At 43.2% G+C, this 13,209-nt stretch overlaps 1 protein-coding gene across 2 annotated transcripts in view; it reads left to right on the forward strand.

The window, feature by feature from the left end:
* LOC311150072 (proto-oncogene tyrosine-protein kinase Src-like) overlaps positions 1 to 13,001 on the forward strand; it is a 42,339-nt gene extending 29,338 nt beyond the window's left edge. For both annotated transcript variants that reach the window (XM_084187338.1, XM_084187339.1), the window contains 7 exons: positions 379 to 482; positions 1,985 to 2,134; positions 2,297 to 2,452; positions 7,445 to 7,701; positions 8,076 to 8,229; positions 8,446 to 8,577; positions 8,988 to 13,001. In XM_084187338.1, the coding sequence (XP_084043464.1) occupies positions 379 to 482; positions 1,985 to 2,134; positions 2,297 to 2,452; positions 7,445 to 7,701; positions 8,076 to 8,229; positions 8,446 to 8,577; positions 8,988 to 9,196 (1,162 nt within the window). In that variant the 3' untranslated portion in view covers positions 9,197 to 13,001. The remainder of the gene's footprint in view (positions 1 to 378; positions 483 to 1,984; positions 2,135 to 2,296; positions 2,453 to 7,444; positions 7,702 to 8,075; positions 8,230 to 8,445; positions 8,578 to 8,987) is intronic.
* Positions 13,002 to 13,209: the final 208 nt, after the last annotated feature.

The raw sequence follows: 13,209 nt of genomic DNA on the forward strand, positions 1-13,209 counted from the left end.
TCTCTCTCGTATTTCATTTAATCAAGAATTGAAAATGAAACTGATGGAATTCAAAGAAATTCCAACTACAGTATCTCTCTATGCACCTTGAAGGCATACATACTCTACAAGCTGACATGCATAGACACACGTGATAATAACACACACAAACTAACCTGTGTAATGATTCCATTTCTTACCTTTATCCTACCAGTCATCTCAGATTGCCTATGGCTTCCAGGTAAGGGGCAGTAATCAGAATGCAATACTTATTTGATTGGGGCATGCACAGAAGGCAGTTCTCTCGCTCGCTCGCTCTCTCTCTCACACACCCCCACACTTTTTCCCTCCTCTCAACCTGGTCACTGTGTCCCGTGCTCTCTCCCCTCTCTTCCCTAGGTGGTATTTTGGGAAGATCACGCGTCGCGACTCGGAGCGGCTCCTCTTGAGTTTGGACAACAGGAGAGGGACGTTCCTGGTTAGAGAGAGCGAGACCACCAAAGGTGAGTGTCTGAGGCTAGCATCTCCAGTGGAAACACATCACAGATTACACCAAAGCATCTCCACTGACAATTAAGACTACATTGGAATGCTGGCTGGCCCATGGGCATTGTCCTTTTCTGGGGATGAAGCTGTGGAGCTGTGTAACCATGATCTTTTAAAATAGCTGTTTCGTAAACCTTTTATGTAGAAAAAGCAAACCTCTGATTTGTAAAATAAGAATTGAGACATGGATTGTGTATGTGTTCCATTCAGAGGGTGAATGGGCAAGACAAAACATTTAAGTGCCTTTGAATGGGGTATAGAAGTACACGCTAAGCGTACCGGTTTATGTCAAGAACTGCAACGCTGCTGGGTTTTCCCCACTCAACAGTTTCCCGTGTGTATCAAGAATGGTCCACCACCCAAAGGACATCCAGCCAACTTGACACAACTGTAGGAAGTATTGGCGTCAACATGGGCCAGCATCCCTGTGGAATGCTTTCAACACCTTGTAGAGTCCGTGACCCGACAAATTGAGGCTGTTCTGAGGGCAAAAGGGGGGTGCAACTCAATATTAGGAAGGTGTTCCTAATGTTTGGTATACTCAGTTTATCTACCTCAATTACCTCATACCCCTGCACATCGACTCGGTACGGGTTGTGTATATATCACTTGTATTATTACTACTTCTCTATTATTTATCTATTTTTCTTTACCTCTGCACTGTTGGGATGGGCACGTAAGTAAGCATTTCACTGTTAGTCTACGCCTGTTGTTTACGAAGGATATGCCAAATAAAATCTGATTTGGGATTTGATGTGACACCCCTGGGACGCAGCGAATGTTAGATGCCTCTGATCGTACAGCACAGCCACGGTAATGTCACACACTCCCCATGGGCCGAGCTCAGCGGAGAAAGAGAGTGGGTAAAGGTGGGGGGGGGGGGGGGGGGGGACGCTGCCGGGAACTGAGTGGGAGCAGTGGGGAGGCTTCGGGTGAGGGAGTAAGACAGAAGTAGGTTATTGTGGAGCCATGGGCGCATTCAGCAGGGCACAGCGTAAGGGAACGAGCGTTCAGATAGAAATGTGTTATGTAAACATGCCTCTATATAACATATAGAATAAGGAATCATGTCGGCTCTATTCATGACATCTCTATCTGTAACGTTTGACAACCACAAGAGTATCACCCAGTTTAAACAGAGAGGGAAGGAAGGGGAATTGCCCAGGGGTTCTTTGAGGTCACTCATCAGGCTGGCTCACTGGGCTGGTGCTGCCCTCTGATGGCAGACTCGGTGTATTGTTTCGTATTTGTGGGACCACAAAGGAAAGGAACTTGTGAACACAAAAGGACACTAATAAAGCAATTTTTTTCAAACTACTTTTCCTTTGGACCCCAGGAAGACTAGAAGTTGCTAAAGGCATCAGCTAATGGAAATGTGAATAAAGGAGTAGGCAATATTTCCAGCCCAAGGTTATCTTGCTTTCTTTACTGATTTCCTCTCTTATGTACCTCTCCCCAGGTGCCTACTGTCTGTCAGTCCTGGACTATGACAACACTAAAGGGCTGAATGTGAAACATTACAAGATTAGAAAGATGGACAGTGGCGGGTTCTACATCACCTCACGCACTCAGTTTAACAACATACATGAGCTGGTCACACACTACCACAGTGAGTCACACACACACACATTGACAACACTGTGTACAAGTATAAACATCTCAACCAATTCCTTCTAAAAAAAATACCTCTGATAAGAGACTCTGTGTGAAGAACAAACAGCAGTAACACTACCAGAAGATGATATTAGAGCTTCCCTCCCTGTCCTCTCAGAGTATGCAGACGGACTGTGCCACTGTCTGACGGCGGTATGTCCCGTACTGAAGCCCCAGACCCAGGGCCTGGCCCGCGATGCCTGGGAGATCCCCAGGGACTCCCTGTGCCTCGACCTCAAACTGGGACAGGGATGCTTCGGAGAGGTCTGGATGGGTAAGATAGCCTCTCTCCACTTACTGTATACAGTGGGGAGAACAAGTATTTGATACACTGCCGATTTTGCAGGTTTTCCTACTTACAAAGCATATAGAGGTCTGTAATTTTTAACATAGGTACACTTCAACTGTGAGAGACGGAATCTAAAACAAAAATCCAGAAAATCACATTGTATGATTTTTAAGTAATTAATTTGCATTTTATTGCATGACATAAGTATTTGATCACCTACCAACCAGTAAGAATTTCGGCTCTCACAGACCTGTTAGTTTTTCTTTAAGAAGCCCTCCTGTTCTCCACTCATTACCTGTATTAACTGCACCTGTTTGAACTTGTTACCTGTATAAAAGACACCTGTCCACACACTCAATCAAACAGACTCCAACCTCTCCACAATGGCCAAGACCAGAGAGCTGTGTAAGGACATTAGGGATAAAATTGTAGACCTGCACAAGGCTGGGATGGGCTACAGGACAATAGGCAAGCAGCTTGGTGAGAAGGCAACAACTGTTGGCGCAATTATTAGAAAATGGAAGAAGTTCAAGATGACGGTCAATCACCCTCGGTCTGGGGCTCCATGCAAGATCTTACCTCGTGGGGCATCAATGATCATGAGGAAGGTGAGGGATCAGCCCAGAACTACACGGCAGGACCTGGTCAATGACCTGAAGAGAGCTGGGACCACAGTCTCAAAGAAAACCATTAGTAACACACTACGCCGTCATGGATTAAGATCCTGCAGCGTATGCAAGGTCCCCCTGCTCAAGCCAGCGCATGTCCAGGCCCATCTGAAGTTTCCCAATGACCATCTGGATGATCCAGAGGAGGAATGGGAGAAGGTCATGTGGTCTGATGAGACAAAATTAGAGCTTTTTGGTCTAAACTCCACTCGCCGTGTTTGGAGGAAGAAGAAGGACGAGTACAACCCCAAGAACACCATCCCAACCGTGAAGCATGGAGGTAGAAACATCATTCTTTGGGGATGCTTTTCTGCAAAGGGGACAGGACGACTGCACCGTATTGAGGGGAGGATGGATGGGGCCGTGTATCGCGAGATCTTGGCCAACAACCTCCTTCACTCAGTAAGAGCATTGAAGATGGGTCGTGGCTGGGTCTTCCAGCATGACAACGACCCGAAACACACAGCCAGGGCAACTAAGGAGTGGCTCCGTAAGAAGCATCTCAAGGTCCTGGAGTGGCCTAGCCAGTCTCCAGACCTGAACCCAATAGAAAATCTTTGGAGGGAGCTGAAAGTCCATATTGCCCAGCGACAGCCCCGAAACCTGAAGGATCTGGAGAAGGTCTGTATGGCCAAAATCCCTGCTGCAGTGTGTGCAAACCTGGTCAAGACCTACAGGAAACGTATGATCTCTGTAATTGCAAACAAAGGTTTCTGTACCAAATATTAAGTTCTGCTTTTCTGATGTATCAAATACTTATGTCATGCAATAAAATGCAAATTAATTACTTAAAAATCATACAATGTGATTTTCTGGATTTTTTTTATAGATTCTGTCTCTCACAGTTGAAGTGTACCTATGATAAAAATTACAGACCTCTACATGCTTTGTAAGTAGGAAAACCTGCAAAATCGGCAGTGTATCAAATACTTGTTCTCCCCACTGTATATGAATAGTGTATAAATAGTATTTTTGTTGTCTCTTGGTGTCTTTCCAATATATAACTCTTATTTTATTATATTTGTTATTATTTTTAATGTTTTTATATATATATATATATATATATATATATATATATATATATATATATACATACATACATACATACATACATACATACATACATACATACATACATACATACATACATACATACATACATACATACATACATACATACATACATACATACATACATACATACATACATACATACATACAGTGAGGGGAAAAAAGTATTTGATCCCCTGCTGATTTTGTACGTTTGCCCACTGACAAAGACATGATCAGTCTACAATTTTAATGGTAGGTTTATTTGAACAGTGAGAGACAGAATAACAAAAAAATCCTGAAAAACGCATGTAAAAAATGTTATACATTGATTTGCATTTTAATGAGGGAAATAAGTATTTGACCCCTCTGCAAAACATGACTTAGTACTTGGTGGCAAATCCCTTGTTGGCAATCACAGAGGTCAGACGTTTCTTGTAGTTGGCCACCAGGTTTGCACACATCTCAGGAGGGATTTTGTCCCACTCCTCTTTGCAGATCTTCTCCAAGTCATTAAGGTTTTGAGGCTGACGTTTGGCAACTCTAACCTTCAACTCCCTCCACATCTTTTCTATGGGATTAAGGTATGGAGACTGGCTAGGCCACTCCAGGACCTTAATGTGCTTCTTCTTGAGCCACTCCTTTGTTGCCTTGGCTGTGTGTTTTGGGTCATTGACATGCTGGAATACCCATCCACGACCCATTTTCAATGCCCTGGCTGAGGGAAGGAGGTTCTCACCCAAGATTTGACGGTACATGGCCCCATCCATCGTCCCTTTGATGCGGTGAAGTTGTCCTGTCCCCTTAGCAGTAAAACACCCCCAAAGCATAATGTTTCCACCTCCATGTTTGACGGTGGGGACGGTGTTCTTGGGGTCATAGGCAGCATTCCTCCTCCTCCAAACACGGCGAGTTGAGTTGATGCCAAAGAGCTCAATTTTGGTCTCATCTGACCACAACACTTTCACCCAGTTCTCCTCTGAATCATTCAGATGTTCATTGGCAAACTTCAGACGGGCCTGTATATGTGCTTTCTTGAGCAGGGGGACCTTGCGGGCGCTACAGGATTTCAGTCCTTCACGGCATAGTGTGTTACCAATTGTTTTCTTGGTGACTATGGTCCCAGCTGCCTTGAGATCATTGACAAGATCCTCCCGTGTAGTTCTGGGCTGATTCCTCACCGTTCTCATGATCATTGCAACTCCACGAGGTGAGATCTTGCATGGAGCCCCAGGCCGAGGGAGATTGACAATTATTTTGTGTTTCTTCCATTTGCGAATAATCGCACCAACTGTTGTCACCTTCTCACCAAGCTGCTTGGCGATGGTCTTGTAGCCATTCCAGCCTTGTGTAGGTGTACAATCTTGTCCCTGACATCCTTGGAGAGCTCTTTGGTCTTCTACTGAATTAGGTGATCACCTGAACCAAATCTTATTTAACCAGGAAAAGTATAAAAACCACTGCTGTGGTCATCACTATCCTCTTGCAATAGGACCAGCTGGATGGCAAAAACAGTGCTAATAGTACCTCAAAAGTAATATTAATCAAAAAATAACTATTGACCATGCCAAAAGAGTTGAAAAATAAAGTTTTGTGTGAGGAAAAGAAGGGTTCAATTCTGGCTTTACTGGCAGAGGGATACAGTAAGCGTCAGGTTGCTTCCATCCTTAAAATTTCAAAGACGGCGGTTCATAAGAACAAGGTCAAGCAGCAGACATTGGGGACAACAAAGCTACAGACCGGCAGAGGGCGAAAACGACTCTCTATTGACCGGGATGACCGCCAACTCATTCGAATGTCACTCAACAACCGTAGGATGACATCAAGTGACCTACAAAAAGCTGGGGTGAAGTGCACGGTGAGGACGGTTCGAAACAGGCTCCTAGGGGCAGGGCTGAAGTCGTGCAAAGCTTCATCAATGAGAAGCAAAGCAAAGAAAAGCCAGGCTGAGGTTTGCAAAATACCATAAGGATTGGACCGTAGAGGACTGGAGTAAGGTCATCTTCTCTGATGAGTCCAATTTTCAGCTTTGCCCAACACCTAATGGTTAGACGGAGACCTGGAGAGGCCTACAAGCCACAGTGTCTCGCACCCACTGTGAAATTTGGTGGAGGATCGGTGATGAGCAAGGCTGGAATCGGGCAGATTTGTCTTTGTGAAGGACGCATGAATCAAGCCACGTACAAGGTTGTCCTGGAAGAAAACGTGCTTCCTTTTGCTCTGACATTGTTCCCCAACTCTGAGGATTGGATTTTCCAGCAGGACAATGCACCAGTCCACACAGCCAGGTCAATCAAGGTGTGGATGGAGGACCACCAGATCAAGACCCTGTCATGGCCAGCCCAATCTCCAGACCTGAAACCCATTGAAAACTTCTGGAATGTGATCAAGAGGAAGATGGATGGTCACAAGCCATCAAACAAAGCCGAGCTGCTTGAATTTCTGCGCCAGGAGTGGTATAAAGTCACCCAACATCAATGTGAAAGACTGGTGGAGAGCATGCCAAGACGCATGAAAGCTGTGATTGAAAATCAGGGTTATTCCACCAAATATTGATTTCTGAACTCTTCCTAAGTTAAAACATTAGTATTGTGTTGTTTAAAAATGAACATGAACTTATTTTCTTTGCATTATTTGAGGTCTGACAACACTGCATATTTTTTGTTATTTTGACCAGTTGTCATTTTCTGCAAATAAATGCTCTAAATGACAATATTTTTATTTGGAATTTGGGAGAAATGTTGTCAGTAGTTTATAGAATAAAACAAAAATGTTAATTTCACCCAAACGCATACCTATAAATAGTAAAACCAGAGAAACTTATATTTTTGCAGTGGTCTCTTAATTTTTTTCCAGAACTGTGTGTATATACAAAATTGTCTATAACTGTTCTTTACTTTGTCATGTATTTGTACATTTTATGTGGACCCCAGGAAAAGTAGCTGCTGCATGTGCAGTAGCTAATGGGAATCCTAATAAACAAAACTAGCTCTGCTATCTTGTGATTTAATTAGCAACTTTAGGAATCAATTTCAGTGTGATCCTTCTGATCTTCAGCCAACTCCCTAAACCAGCTGATCCTCTCAGACAAAACAAGGAGTATTGCCATGTAGAGGAACTAAAGTGTCTATACAGTGCATTTGTCATTGCATCAACACATTCCTTGGCAGTTGGCACCTATTTGACAGTTTTGAAAACATAATCTGATGATAATAATTGTTACTACAACAACATAACTAGCTGTGTAACCTTTATGTAGGCACGTGGAACGGTACAACGCGGGTAGCGGTCAAGACCCTGAAGACCGGTACCATGTCCCCTGAGGCCTTCCTTATGGAGGCCCAGGTCATGAAGAAGCTGAGACATGAAAAGCTGGTCCAGCTCTATGCCGTGGTGTCTGAAGAACCTATCTATATTGTCACGGAGTACATGGGACAAGGAAGCTTGTTGGACTTCCTGAAGGGAGACATGGGCAAGATGCTGCGCCTTCCTCAGTTGGTTGACATGGCCTCGCAGGTAAGAGAGTTTAGAGATGGTCAGTGTAAATACTGTCTAGTCATATTATGTACCCGGACACACACACACACACACACACACACAGTCTTGTATAACTAACCTTGTGGGGACACACAATTCGGTCGCATTCAAAATCCTATTTTCCCTAAGTTTAAAACCTAACCCTAACCCTAAACCTAAACTTAATTCTAACCCTAACACTGATTCTAAACTTAACCATAAACCCCCTAGAAATAGCATTTGACCTTGTGGGGACTAACAAAATGTCCCCAGTTGGTAAAATGTTTGTTTGTTGACTATTTCATATATTTAAACACGTCCACACACACACACTGGCTGTTTCAGTCAAACCTAAACATGCGTCTTCTCTTCAGATTGCCTCAGGTATGGCGTATGTAGAGAGGATGAACTACGTCCACAGAGACCTCAGGGCTGCCAACATTCTAGTGGGAGACAACCTGGTGTGTAAAGTGGCTGACTTCGGCCTGGCCCGTCTCATAGAGGACAACGAGTACACTGCTAGGCAGGGTAAGACTACTAGAGGGCTCTGATTACCATCTCCCTTCCTTTTGTCTGTCTCCTCTCTGTTTTATGTCTCTCTCCTCTCAATGTTTGGGCTGCCAGACAAATTGGCCTGCACTGAAGTCACCTCTCTTCAGACATAATTGGCATCATTTTATTCTCAGGTTTTCTCACCACAACTTGAATTACAGAGTCTAGTCAAACGTGTGTCTCTCGTTGCAGGAGCAAAGTTCCCCATCAAGTGGACGGCTCCTGAAGCTGCACTGTATGGCCGCTTCACCATCAAATCAGACGTCTGGTCGTTTGGGGTCTTACTGACAGAACTGGCCACCAAGGGGAGAGTGCCATATCCAGGTAGCTACTGGGAATCTTCAAAAATGGGATGTAGCTCAGTTGATAGAGCATGGCGTTTGCAACGCCAGGGTTGTGGGTTCGTTTCCCACAGGGGGTATGAAAAGAAAAAAAAAAAAAAGAATAATAATAATGTATGCACTAACTAACTGTAAGTCGCTCTGGATAAGAGCGTCTGCTAAATGACGTAAATGTAAATGTTGTGTGATAGAATTGCTTACCACTCTGAGCACATCCCAAAGACGCACACTGCTGGCAAGCAAGAATACCTATGTGAAGACACTGTTGGCTGTTATCCTTTGAAACCATGAAGGTCAATGCACTATCTATCTCTCCTGTCATTCGGTCCCTGTATATTGATGTTTGTGTTCTCCCCGTCCCATTCCTTTCCTCTCTCTAACTCTCTCCCCCAGGCATGGTGAATCGGGAGGTGTTGGACCAGGTGGAGCGTGGTTACAGGATGCCTTGTCCTGCTGAGTGCCCTGAGTCCCTTCATGACCTCATGCTCACCTGCTGGAGGAAGGACGCCGAGGAGAGGCCCACCTTTGAGTACCTGCAGGGCTTCCTGGAAGACTACTTTACCTCCACTGAGCCCCAGTACCAGCCCGGGGAGAACCTTTAGTCGAGAACCTGAGGTACTATAGGGCTCATGTTTGAAGGGGAGAGGGGAACGGTGCTCTGGATACAACCAGACTGACCTCTGTTGCACCTGGAACTGAACTGCCAATGACCACACATCTACTCCTGACTATATTATCATTATTCATTGTGATGATGTCATTATTTTGATTGATATTGATATCCTTCTGATTTGCACTAATCTACTGGTTTATTTTGAGTTAATCTACATTCATACCTGTCAGTTACTGTACGCTCCTATTGACTGTGTGCGGTAGCTCCACCCCTCCTTCATTATCATTGGACATGAGCAGCAACTTGCTGTATGCACCACTTCAATGCATCTCTTTAGAGAGACACCTTTGGAGGGCTAAATAAATAACACATTTCTCATATCCCTATTGGTTCCTCTCTACAATGAGATTCCATGTTTAAGGATGGTTTCTTGTTGTGGTATGTCTTCCAATCTATTCCCACAGACTGCTTGAGAAGCAACTCTGAGGGGTACTTTTGTCAGGATATCACTTATGTTTTTGATTATATTTGTTATAAAACCTGGAATATTTGGCATTATTATCAGGCCACAGGTATTTCAGGTGTACATTTCCTCTACATTGTGGCTATTCTTGACAGCTTGAGGTGTTTGTAGTTGACCGAGGTGAGCGGAACCTTGACTACGCAGACACTTCCATGAAACCATAGAATTAGAATTGCTATGCATGGAACACACCTCCCCAGGCACTCTTAAAGAATATGAGAGGAGAATATTGTTTGTTCATTTCCATTTTATATTCACAACTTTTCTAGAAGAAGACAAAAAGGCTACTGATGATCACTCAGTCTCCTCTCAGGAAGGGGAACATGAATCCTGCTGCAATGTTTTTGTGCTAATGGTGTAAATTACTATTTTCTACTCTCTTCTATTGTTTAAAGTTTACTTTTTATTACTCTTTATGAACTTTTCTTAATACAAAGTTCAATAAGCGTTGCCCTGTAACTATATACACTTTGTGAATCATGCTCACACCTGTTTACTGCATCCAATAATACCATCCATAGTCCATCAAATATCTAAGGCATGTATTTTAAGGCTTTGGTTGTTCAAACATTCTGATTAAAACTCAGTCAATGTTCTGCAATGATTTTTAGTTATTTTCAGAAAAGGAGTAACCATTAGGCCTTTCACAATCTATTCTTTGAGAAGTGTTATCAGTGCAGCCGCTGGTTAAAGGTAGACTCAGCGAAATGACGTTGCCACGAGCAGCACCGCAGATATTGAGATGAGCGAGATGCAAGACTTCGCTCTCACACAGTCACACCCAGTATCTGCGCATGTACACGGGTTCGCTTCACGCTGTTACAGCGTGGTAGCCAGGCGACCAAAACAGCTGAGAAGTTGAGCCTTGCAAAATGAATCACTATGCTGTTTGTTTCTGCATCTATGTCATATCGCTGAGTCTACATTTAAGCACATTCTCACTTTGGAGGGACACTACATGACCAAAAGTATGTGGACACCTGCGCGTCGAACATCTCATTCCAAAATCATGGGCATCAATATGGAGTTGGTCCCCCCTTTGCTGCTATAACAGCACCCACTCTTCTGGGAAGGCTTTCCACTAGATGTTGGAACATTGCTGCGGGAACTTGCTTCCATTCAGCCACGAGCATTAGTGAGGTCGGCCACTGATATTGGGTGATTAGGCCTGGCTCGCGGTCTGCATTCCAATTCATCCCAAAGGTGTTCGATGGGGTTGAGGTCAGGGCCCTGTGCAGGCCAGTCAAGTTCTTCCACCCCGATCTCGACAAACCATTTCTGTATGGACCTCGCTTTGTGCATGGGGGCATTGTCATGCTGAAACAGGAAAGAGCCTTCCCCAAACTGTTGCTACAAAGTTGGAAGCACAGAATCGTCTAGAATGTCATTGTATGCTGTCATTCTAGACACGTTAAAAGTCACTTAGCTCTTCAGTAAGGACATTTTACTGCCAATGTTTGTCTATGGCGATTGCATTGCTGTGTGCTCGATTTTATACACCCGTCAGCAACAGGTGTGGCTGAAATAGCCGAATCCACTAATTTGAAGGGGGTGTCTACATATTTTTGTATATATAGTGTATTTTGTGGTTTTGTTTTAATTGAATGATGGAGAGATGATTCTGAAGATATGAGAGGAGCAGGTTAGCGTTTTTCATCATGAATCTTGTTCTGGAGCCAGCTCTGCAGAGTGGTCACTAGCTGGAACAGCCACAAAGTCATAAAATCAGATTTTTAAAACCTAATCTTTACCCTAACCACACTGCTAACCCTAATGCCTAACCTTCAATTACGACCAAAAAGCTAATTCGTGTTTTCATACATTTTTACAATATCGCCAATTTTGACTTTGCAGCTGGCTTATCTAAGGGGAAATTGTTCAGTTGTGCCTCCAGGAAAAGACTCATGACAATAAACGTCAGGCTGCATGAGAGGACAGAGCTTCCCAATGGCCTGGGATGCTGAATTGGCATTTTGAACATCCACTGTCATTGGGCAACTGTACATAAATATCTTCAATGCTAATATTTGTGTATATATCCTGTTTCTAATTTATTCATATTTTAAAGGTCCTTTTGGTTTGTCTATTTATTTTCAGCATCATTCTGCCTCTTGCCATGTCTAAGGTACATCCCATTATTATATTGGGAGCTCATCAGTGACGAGTGAAGAATTTTTACTTTGTTTCCATCTTTTTATGAAACCATACTTATTGGTACTACTCTGTAATCGGAGTAGAAAACATTAACCTGACTGAGGAACTGCCAGAGGAACATGGTTGAAAACAAGCTTTCATCAGTGCTGCGTTCAGTACGTTTTTACGTTCTGGAACGTTCAATTGAACGGAAACGGTGCTGAACGACCAGTTGAAAAACGGGGTGTGGTTGGGTTGGGGAAAGCTGTTATCATGGCCACTGACCTTTAAATACGTCACTCATTGCGTCAAGCCACACCTCACCACACCCACCCAAGGGCAGCAAACATACCTCAAAGTCTGTTAAAGAAGGTACAAGAACGTTTTCGGGAAATGTGTCGTTCAGTACAAACCGTTCCGTAAACATTTAAGCAAACTGAACGCACCTCAGGTTTCATCTTCCTAATTTCAGAATAAGACACCTTTTTATATAGCCTCTAAAGGTGCCACTAATTCTATTTCTGCTATGAAGAAAAACTGCATTAATCAATCATACATTTACATGTCGAAGTCTTTCCTACTCTTAAGACCATTGATGGGGAGGCTGGCTTTGCGAACTGAATGGCAGTGTTTTTATAGAAGACAGCTGATGTACAGTACTTTGGTACAGCATGGCTTATATGTTACTGTGGCAAGAAGACTTGCATCAGGAATCTGAACTGGGTATTATGGTACTGTAGGACTTGTTAAGAGTGCTAAGATTTCATAAACCACTAGAAATTCTACACTGTTTTCCTCGAAGTCTCAGACATTGGCATAGGTTATTAATCTGAGTTATGTTTTCTGTCCTGTGAACATATGGAGCAGCAGATTGACTAGTCTGCCGTCTTAATCCTAATCCCCATTGTATGATCATATTGCTAAAACAAGGACGTCTCCATTGGGTTCTTTGGGTATTTTTCTCTTCAGCCTATGCAGTTTTTGGATCTGTGATATTCCTTTGTATAATCTTTTTTACTGCATTCAGTGGAAAATGTAAGAATTTCAGGCAATATTTTTGCTGTTGTCTAAATACGACTGTATATTGTTTAAAATTCAAATGACAATGTTGGAATAAAATGTGTACATTGCAAACTGTAATCTGGCACGTTGTAAAATGCATTGAATTATGTTTCTTATATTGACTTCATCAAAATTGGTTGAGCAACCAGACAGTGAGTCGGTTGATGTCTATCAGTTTACAGTAAATGGTGTTCTACCTCACATAAACTCATGATCCATAACAGACTAGATGCCAAATTGAACTTTAGACCTTTCATTTCATTCTGAAGTGATGGCTTCCTTTC

This window comes from Coregonus lavaretus (genome assembly GCF_964263955.1).
Source record: "Coregonus lavaretus genome assembly, chromosome: 22".
Classification (NCBI taxonomy): Eukaryota; Metazoa; Chordata; class Actinopteri; order Salmoniformes; family Salmonidae; genus Coregonus; species Coregonus lavaretus.